At 48.6% G+C, this 10,278-nt stretch overlaps 1 protein-coding gene across 1 annotated transcript in view; it reads left to right on the top strand.

Annotated features, from left to right (window-relative positions):
* EHD3 (EH-domain containing 3) overlaps positions 1 to 6,016 on the top strand; it is a 43,177-nt gene extending 37,161 nt beyond the window's left edge. Inside the window, exons 4-6 of the mRNA XM_011972544.1 lie at positions 264 to 676; positions 1,326 to 1,490; positions 3,789 to 6,016. Of these exons, the coding sequence (XP_011827934.1) occupies positions 264 to 676; positions 1,326 to 1,490; positions 3,789 to 4,316 (1,106 nt within the window). The 3' untranslated portion in view covers positions 4,317 to 6,016. The remainder of the gene's footprint in view (positions 1 to 263; positions 677 to 1,325; positions 1,491 to 3,788) is intronic.
* The last annotated feature ends 4,262 nt before the right edge of the window (positions 6,017 to 10,278 follow it).

Below are 10,278 nucleotides of genomic sequence, written 5' to 3'. Positions count from 1 at the left end.
ATTCTAAGAGGATTTAACCTTTATAGTTCTATTAATTAGGTATTTGTATTATTTTAGGATTTAATAGTATTTTTAGATGAAAAAAATTCTATGAGACATTGGGTAATTTGCTGGAATCCAAACAGTTAAAATGTGGAGGAGCCAGGATTTAAACTCAGATCTGACTCCCAAGACTGTGTTATTTCTACCACACCCGACTGCTTCTCCAAACCCCTACCCTATACCCCAAAGGCCCCAGCCCCTGATTGTCCCTCTGCCGGCAGGGTATGACTTTGCAGCTGTCCTTGAGTGGTTTGCCGAGCGGGTTGACCGCATCATTCTGCTCTTCGATGCCCACAAACTGGACATCTCTGATGAGTTCTCAGAAGTCATCAAAGCCCTCAAGAACCATGAGGACAAGATGCGGGTGGTGCTGAACAAAGCTGACCAGATCGAGACGCAGCAGCTGATGCGGGTGTACGGGGCCCTCATGTGGTCCTTGGGGAAGATCGTGAACACCCCAGAGGTGATCCGGGTCTACATCGGCTCCTTCTGGTCCCACCCCCTCCTCATCCCTGACAACCGGAAGCTCTTTGAGGCTGAGGAACAGGACCTATTCAGGGACATCCAGAGTCTGCCCCGAAATGCTGCCCTGCGCAAGCTCAATGACCTCATCAAAAGGGCCAGGCTGGCCAAGGTGAGGCAGCCCCCTGGGAGGTGGGCAACTTGGGCAGGAGCTGAGAGTTCGGGGTCAGCTGCAGGAGTTGAGGGTTGCTGCCTTCAGCAGCTGGGCTGGAGAGTGTCCTGCAGCCACTGCATCATATGTGTGACACCAAGGGGCAGGACAGTGCAGGAGCCATGGTTACAAGCTCTGAGGTCAGATGGCCAGATTGGAACTGACTCCATTGTTTACTGTCTGTGGGATTCCCAGCCTTGGCAAGGCCTTTAGTCTCTCTGTACCTCTGTCTGCATCTGTAAAATGAAGGGGTTGTTAGAGGATAAAGTGAAATAAAGAGTCTCAAAGCTCTCATCACAATGTCTGGCACCTTCAGAGAGGCTCAGCAAATGTCAGCTCTTGGTATTGTCTTCAGCAGCAGCAACATGACCACCTCACCCTGCCTTGACTGTAGCTCCCCACAGCCTCACCTTGCCCGTGTAACATGGAAAAACAGCCCAGCCCTACAAGCCACGTGGAGGCATGAGGGTAGAGGTATAAAGTATTTCAGAAGTAAGAGCAGGAGGAGGCAGGAGGGATGCAGGGGAACAAATGGTGTGAGAGCCATCCTAGAAGGAAGGGACCATCCAGGGTCTTGACGTGAAGGCTTCTCTCTGGTCCTGTTTGTCAGGTCCACGCCTACATCATCAGCTCTCTGAAGAAGGAGATGCCCTCAGTGTTCGGGAAGGACAACAAGAAGAAGGAGCTGGTGAACAACCTAGCCGAAATCTATGGCCGGATCGAGCGGGAGCACCAGATCTCACCTGGGGACTTCCCCAACCTGAAGAGGATGCAGGTAGCGAGGGTTGGGGGCTCTAAGACAAGGGACAGTGTCCTGAGAGCTGGCTGAGCAGTCTGAGTATGGAGGAGGCCACTCTTGGAGCCCCCCAAGGAGTACCCAGCCCAGAATCTGTAGGCAAGGCGGTGGCCCTGGATCTTCTCTCCCTGCTGGACTGTCACTGGCCCAACAGGGGCCATGTCTGGGCCTGGGGAGAAACACAGAGCCCACCAGCCCAGTGAGGCAGGTGTGTTAGGTGATGTTGGGGGGCTGACACCTCCAATTAATGACCTTCTCTAGTCACGGCCACCACAGGCTTGACATCCCCACTATCTCTGGTGCAGGGGGATGGGTCACCTGACCAAGGTTCTCCAGGCTCTTAAAGTGCTTGAGTTTACATTCAAGGTCCCCCTTATGAGCAACTTGGGACACAAGCTTCAGGGAGGCAGAAGTGCACACGGGAGCTCGTCATCTTTGGGTCACATTGCAGGTGCCTGTCTTGGGCCAGTGGCCATCACACATGCTTTCTTACGGTTTTTCCCAAAGCGCTCCTCAGAGGGAGGCATTTTGCATCTGCCTTTTTACAGAAGAAACTGAGGTCTCAGTATTTTCTGAGTGTAGCATTCACATAGGCCACAAGAAGAAAAGCCAGGAGCTGTGCCCAAAAGTCCAAGCAGGAAACCACACCACCACATTGACTGGATCCTCTGTGAGCCTCCATCTCCTCATCTGTAAACTGAAGCTACAAAATCACACCTTATACAGGTGTTGTGAGCATCACTGAGATAATATTTGCAAAGCCCTTAGCACAAAGCCAGACAGACTATGCCCTTAATACACAGTAGCAATCATTAGGTGGGCAGAGGGAGGTGGGTGCTGAGCACAAAGCACTTACCCTCTGTACAATGTTTGCAACTTCTGGGAAGTTTGTACAATGTTTGCAAAGTGCTGGGATTACAGGCATGAGCCACCATGACCAGCCTACAAACTTTTTGACTTTTGTAGTAACAATTAGCTTAAAACCTATGTTATATACACAAATATTTTCTTTATATCCTTCTTCTATAAGTTTTTTCTATTTAAAAAAAAATATTTTTTACTTTTTTATTTTTGCGTATGCTAAAAACTAAGACACAAACACCCACGCTAGCCTAGGCCTACACAGGGTCAACATCATCAGTTTCACTGTGTTCGCCTCCACATCTTGTCCCACTGGAAGGTCTTCAGAGACAGTAACACACATGGAGCTGTCATCTCTATAATAACAATGCCTTCTTCTGGAATTCCTCCTGAAGGGCCTGCCTGGGATTGTTTTACTGTTACCATTTTTTTAAATAAGTAGAAAGAATACACTCTAAAATAACAATACAAAGTACAGTATAGTAAATATTTACATAAACTGGTAACATAGTCGTTATCATTATCCGGTATTATGTACTCTATGTAAATGTGTGTGCTAGATTTTTATACCACTGGCAGCGCGGTGGGTTTGTTTACACCAGCATCACCACAAACACATAATGCGTTGTGTTATGTACAGTGGCTGCCATGTCACTAGGCAACAGGAATTTCCCAGCTCCCTTATTATCTTCTGGGACCCTCGTCGTATGTGTGGTCCCTCATTGACTGAAACATCGTAATGCAGCGCATGACTGTATGTTGAAAACTATCTTCAGGTGACTCCGATGAGCATCCTGATTAAGAACCATAATTTGGGGATGACCTTTGGCTTCTGTTATGATTTGGTTTTAGTAGCCTGTGTCCTGTTTTGTTTTTGTTTTTGTTTTCACTAAGTGGGGATAGAATGTGATTTTCCTACCTCAGAAGGGCGCTGGGGGAGCGACCAAGGTAATGTAGTGCAGGCGTTTGCAGTGATTTTCAAGTACAGTGTAACCCTTATTAAAGTAGGGGCCCACATGACCCAGTCTCAGAGGTACAGCATTCAAGAGACAGATTCAATAGCCAAAACTGGCGTACAGAGAAATGTAATGATTTCCTCTCTGGAATGACATTAAAGGGGATTGAAATAAATAGATCATGTCAATACTTGTTAAATTTCCCTTTCTTCCCCAGCCCCTACAACTCTTCTGCTCCCTCCTGAAAAATCCCATCATCAGCCCAGTGGGCCTTTATTCCCCTCCTCTCTCATACCTTCAATACCACGTGATGTCCATCAGCTAAGCCTCTAGGTCACACGTCTTTCATTGTAGAAAGGGATCGACTGTGAACATTCTGGTGTTCACAGGAGGCACGTGACAAGTAGAGGGCTCTCCTTTCATTGTATCCTATCTTCATCTTCTCTCCTCCTCTTCCCAGGACCAGCTGCAGGCCCAGGACTTTAGCAAGTTCCAGCCGCTGAAGAGCAAGCTGCTGGAGGTAGTGGATGACATGCTGGCCCACGACATTGCCCAGCTCATGGTGCTAGTGCGCCAGGAGGAGTCACAGCGGCCCATCCAGATGGTGAAGGGTGGAGCATTCGAGGGCACCCTGCACGGCCCCTTTGGGCATGGCTATGGGGAGGGGGCTGGAGAAGGTATCGATGATGCTGAGTGGGTGGTGGCCAGGGACAAGCCCATGTATGACGAGATCTTCTACACCCTGTCGCCGGTGGATGGCAAGATCACAGGCGCTAATGCCAAGAAGGAGATGGTGCGCTCCAAGCTGCCCAACAGTGTGCTGGGCAAGATCTGGAAGCTGGCCGACATTGACAAGGATGGCATGCTGGATGATGAGGAGTTTGCACTGGCCAACCACCTCATCAAGGTCAAGCTGGAGGGGCACGAGCTGCCCAACGAGCTGCCTGCCCACCTCCTGCCCCCGTCCAAGAGGAAACTTGCCGAGTGATGGGGGCGGGGGGACATTCAGATGGGCAAGTGTTAGAGGAGGAGATGGGAGCAGTGACTACACACACACACACACACACGCACACACACGAACACACATGCACACACACGCGCAGATCTTGACATTGCTCTGTAGGTGAGAGAGGACCATGATGCCCACATTTGCAGCTGATACTTGTTTGGGCACACCTCCAAGTTCTCGAGATTAGTAGAAGGACAAGAACACTCCCAGGCCCCAGAGTCTAAGCCTGAGTCTTCATCTCTCTTCCCCCCTCATCAGCCACTCCCCAGAGATGAGACCTGAGGCAATTCACTTGCCCGTGCAGATGGCCCACCCACCTCCAGATTCCCCAGTGCCTCCACATGTGGGCTCTGAGCAGATGGAAAAGACTTTTCGTTTAGTAGACAATTCACTTCTTTTTCTGTGCTTCCCATACCTGCTTTGGCTTCCTAATAAGAAATCCATTCAGGAGCCAGGAGATCTGAGGGCATGGGGACAGCTGCAGGGAGGAGAGGTGAAAGAGGAAGCGTCTTCTAGAGACATTGGCCCAGAAGCTCTGTTCTTTCCTAATCTAAGCCTCTGTCTTCTTTGGCAAACCTTGCTTTGAACTCTGCCAGTATTTCATTTTAAAGAATCCCAGAGCAGGAGAGAAAAGAGAAAAAATTTGATAGAAAGAGTGAGGAAACTGTCCTGTAGTCTCCTGGAAACCAGTCAAGGTGGTTTTAGTCCATAGATTTTGTTAGATGTTCTTTCCACCTGGCCTGTGATGTTTAGATGTTCATACTTGACTCACATTTACCCAGCCCCTCCTGCGTGCCAGGAGCTATGTTAGGCACTTTATATACATTATTCTATGTGGCCCTCACTGATGTCCCAGGTAAGTATGCATTAACCTTCCCAGTTTGCAGATGAAGAGGCTGAGTAGCCTCAGAAGGGTTTAGGCAACCTACTGAAACTCACAGAAGTCACCTGTGATGGAGAGAGGATTTAAAGCCAGGGCCTCAGACCCTCACATGCTTCTCTGTGCTATGATGTGTGCAGGATCCCAGCACTGATACCCAGTGACAAACTATGGAGAACAACAAAGCATGCAGGACCCCGGCAGCCTCCCAGGACAGGCTGGCAAGGGAGGAGGGCCGGCCAGCACTTGGTGGGCCATCAGTCTGGCCATCTGTCGTGTCACAGAAGCAAACCGTGCCTTCTGGCTCTGCGCCCCATATTCCCAGCATCATAGACATCCAACAGCACCAGCAGGAGAGTGGGCTGGCCTGCTGGATGCTGTTCGTGCCTGTCCCTGCTCTGCCTCCCACCCAGTTGCCTGAATCATCCCAGCTCAGATGCAGCCACTGTCTCTTGTCAAATGGGACCTCATGCTAATTCTCAAAAGGCTAACTTGAGAGGTCTGGGGCCTTGTTCCCTAGAGGGTCCCCAGGGACTCTGCAGTGTCCTTGGCAAATCCCCACTGTACTCAATGCCCTACATCCTCCTCTATGGTCTCTCCCCTGGCTTGCTTCATGGCCACTGAACCAGTCACTTTGTATGCTATGTTCCTACTGTGATGGAAAACTAAATGATTATAACTTATTTTATATCCATATTCAGATTATATAGAGAATATTCTATGTATCTATGATGTGCTTACTACTGCAGTGCATTTGTCATTAGTCTTCATGTTAATACAGTACATTTATTCTTTGGTACCTGCTTGGCCACAAAGCATCATTCAATGGAGGCTGAGGGAGAGGGACTGGGTTCTTACTTGGGGTTCCTGGTGGAATCTTTGGCCGGAAAGGGCTCACTGGTGCCACCCAATGGCCAGCATCTACAACCAGCTTCCCAGTGGGCTGGAGTTTCTCTAGGCCCAGTGACCAACCCAGGCGAAGCTGGTGGAGCCACAGCTCCCTGACCCTCTGGAGTGAAGATGTTCCCCTAGCCCCTGGGCTTCCTTCTGCAAGCACACATTTCTCTTTCACATGAAATGAAGGACAGACAAAGGCAAGGCAAAGAGGTCTTTCCTGCTCTGGAGAAAACCCTTGAGTGCCAAGTGCAGGTTAGGGACCATTTCTCAGCTCCACACCTTTCTTTGAGCTGAAGGAGAAATGGGAAGGAAATAGCAGAGGTAGGTGAAGTTCCTGTCTTTTTATTTTATAGGAAAGGGAGATGTCTGTTATCCCCTTTCTTCACCGCCACTTGGACACACGTGTCACTTTCCTGCCCTTCTCCATACACTGCCTCTCTTCCCTCTCTTCTTGAAGTCTCCACCCAGGAGAGATCTGCGAGGTGTGGGAATTCCATGTTTGCACAACTCCCATCTCCCTGGAAAGAGGAACTGATGTTTCAGGGGACAGATGTGGGTCACTTTCCCTGGCAGTGCCCTCTGGCCTTGCTGCCTTGGCTTCCTGACCCCTTTCAGGTTTCAGGGGCCTGGGAGATCTCATGCCTCAGCCTGGGAAACATTTAATAGGAGAGCAGAGACATGCCATGTCAGCCCCGCAGACAGGAATTTCTAGAGCACTTGTCCTGTTGTTCCTTGCCCCCACCTTACTCAGACTGGGCCATGGAATCCATCCAATAAACACAGCAACACCCTATGCTACTGACCAAGCAAAGCCTGCCCCTGGTGCCAGAGAGCTAAATCATGACCAAAGTGTGACACGAACGTAACCGAAACATGGGTTAGTTGCTGAATGTACGCAAAGTCCCATGGACAAGAGTGAGGTCTGATACCAATAAAGTGAATGTATTCTGAAGCTAGCTTGGAGGAGGGGCACACAACGTCCTGCCTTTCAATGTGCCGCTTCCCCTTTGGGGCAGAAAGCAGACACTTTTATAAGGTAAGGGAGCAAGTCAGCAAGGGTCCGCCTGATAGCATGGTACCTTATCGACTGGACAGCTGAGTCGGGCCTCCCTGGGCAAAAATAAATTGTAAAAGTGGCCAAGTAGGCATACTTTAGATATACCCTCCTGGCGAATGAAAGTCCTGAGGCAGCCCCTGGAGGTGGGAATTCCAAGGTAACCCCTGGAGGTGAAAGCTCGAGAAGGGCATGCTTTCGTCTACAAATTGGCAGTCAATTCTGGAGGACTATTTTGGAGCAGAGAGATGAACTTGCCCTGTAGGGAATGTCTAATGAAGGGGAGATGAAAGGTTATATTTGCATTTCCCTTTTATTGAGACAGAGTCTCACTCTGTCGTGTAGGCTGGAGGGCAGTGGTACGATCTCGGCTCACTGCCACCTCTGCCCTCCAGGTTCACACCATTCTGCCTCATCCTCTCAAGTAGCTGGGACTACAGGTATCCACCACCACGCCTGGCTAATTTTTTTGTTTGTTTGTTTACTTTTAGTAAAAACAGGGTTTCACCATGTTGGCCAGGCTAGTCTTGAACTCCTGACCTCAAGTAATCTGCTCACTTCAGCCTCCCAAAGCACTTGTATTACAGGCCTAGGCGAGAGCCACTGCACCAGGCCTATATTTGCATTTCTAAAGCGCTACATAGGAAGTTGGGAATCCAGGAAATGGAGAAAAGAAGAGAGGGGGAAAAAGAAAACACCTCTTAGAAAAATGGGGCGCTCATTTACATGAATATTTCCAGACAACACCACTGAACCATAGCAGGGCATGGGCCTTAGCTTGCAGAGTGATGAGAGGCTGCCGTGAGTCATCCCCACTTCCATTTCGTTCTAAAACCTGTATTTCTGAGTTAACTCATCGGAATCTGCTGAATGACCTGAAGAGAATAGGCTTGTTTATTCTCCCTATGCGATGCTGACTGGAGTCTATACATCCTCAATCCTTTATTTAATTTGTCCATCCATTCATCCGTCCATCTTTTTTTCACTCAAAAGATGCCGAGCACCTCTTACAGAAAACATCCTGAGGGAGAATATAGAGATTCATTGCTTGAGTCATTCAAAAACACTCGATCAAGTTCACCTGAGAGTAGAGACTATTCTATATGGATCAAAGAGCTCAGAGCCTAGTAGGGGGGATGAGGCATTTATGCAAACATTGATAATATGATGAGGGAACAGGAAAGGGGGTGCTCAAGAAAGTCAAAAATGGCTTCAAACTGGGGAGAAGGTGGTCAGAGAAAGCGTGTGGCAGGGTGGACACTGGAACTGAGAAACCATCTGGGGCCAACCTCTTGGGCCTGTTTTCTTCCTTCCTAATCTAAGGAAGACAGGCAGAATTTTTACATAAAACACAACACAGAACATTCTCAGCCCACTAAATCATGACAGACTGAGAACCACTGAAGTATTTGTGGAAAAGCACGATTAGAATTTTGCCTCTGGGGACTATGCTGTTTTTTCATAAGCCATTTTCAAGTGAAAATTATATCAGTATCTTTAAAGTTGAAATGTTAAGTTCCTGGAGGGAAAGAAAAATGGTGATGGAAGAACGTCAGTTATCCCGGCCGAGTGATGAGGACACTGGAGGCACGTCACGGGCACAGACTCCTAATTAGTGCTGTTTATCACAGGTCGGTTCTCTTGTCCTCTGGCTCATGGGAGGACTGTGCTTTTCTCCCTTTGAAGTAAGTGAGCTGTGTGACTTGCTTTAGCTCATGAAGTAGGTGTGTGAGCAACATGTCTCTTCCTTGCAGAGACAAATGTGCAATTTGCCACATTCTACTTTTCCTGCCTCTCCAGGAATGTGTGTGGGAGTGAGTGTGAAAATGGAGCCTAAGTCCTGGGTCATGCTAAAACCCTTTCCCAACCTACACTGGACAGATGCCTTGAATAAGACATAAACTCCATCATTTCACTGTTAAACCATTGATAGTCATGGAGCTGTTACCTAACATAGCCTATACCAGCAGACCTGGTAAGTCTTTCAATAGTTTAGCCCATGGAGCAAGTGAAAAGGAAAGAAAGTTCTTTGGAAATCAAGTTCCTGCCTTCTTAAGAACTGAGGTTGGCCAGGTGCGGTGGCTCACTCCTGTAATCCCAGCACTTTCAGAGGCTGAGGTGGGCGGACCACGAGGTCAGGAACTCAAGACCAGTCTGGCCAATATGGTGAAACCCCGTCTTTACTAAAAATACAAAAATTAGCCAGGCATGGTGGTGCATGCCTGTAGTCCCAGCTCCTCGGGAGGCTGAGGCAGAAGAATCGCTTGAACCTGGAAGGTGGAGGTTGCAGTGAGCCAAGATTGCACCACTGCACTCCAGCCTGGGTGACAGAGCAAAACTCCATCTCAAAAAAAAAAAAAAAACTGAGGTCACTGGAAGCTGAAGGGGTGGATGATTCACATAAAGCCCTTCAGTGTCTGAGTTTTATTCTGCCATATCCTAGCCCCACCCTTCAATGTGACTTTTTACGTTAGAGAACTTTCCACTTACACTGTCAAATGCTAATAGGACTTGCCTTCTCTCTGCAGGAATGCAGGTACTGGGGATTGACTGGGTATTTGTCTGCCTAGGGTTACACAGGGAGGTATCCAGGTTGGAAAGAGGAAAACTACAATTCCCAGACTCCCTTGCAGCCAGGTTCAGGATGTGATTTTAGGTACTGCCAACCAGATATACTTGTGGGAGAATGTGCTGTAGCAGATCATGCCAGAGGTGGACCCAGCAGCTATACAGCTGTAACAGCAGCTCCCTGGCTCCACAGCTTCTTATACTTGCTCAAGAAACTGGAAGTCTTGTGAGGTCGGAGAAACAATGGCAACACTGGTAGACAGCACCATAAGCAACCATCCACCACTTTGTGCTCACCTACCTATGGTGCCTGAGCACTGCTGCTATGTACAGATTGCAGAGAGGAGACCTCGGCTGCAGCGGGAGAGGCTTCATGGAGGGTGGTGTGTGTGTGTGTGTGTGCATCTCTATGTGTGTTTGGTCAGGTTGGGATGCTACACAGAGGTGGTTTTTGCAAGATAATTGAAGACAGGAGAGGATGTGGCAGGGTTTCTCAGAAAGAATGCAGCAGGGGAATTTTCTTTCTTTTTTTTTTTTTTTTT

Source organism: Mandrillus leucophaeus, unplaced genomic scaffold, assembly GCF_000951045.1.
Source record: "Mandrillus leucophaeus isolate KB7577 unplaced genomic scaffold, Mleu.le_1.0 Scaffold13, whole genome shotgun sequence".
NCBI lineage: Eukaryota > Metazoa > Chordata > Mammalia > Primates > Cercopithecidae > Mandrillus > Mandrillus leucophaeus.
Note: the sequence above shows the minus strand (reverse complement) of the source record. Positions and strands in the feature narration are given on the sequence as shown.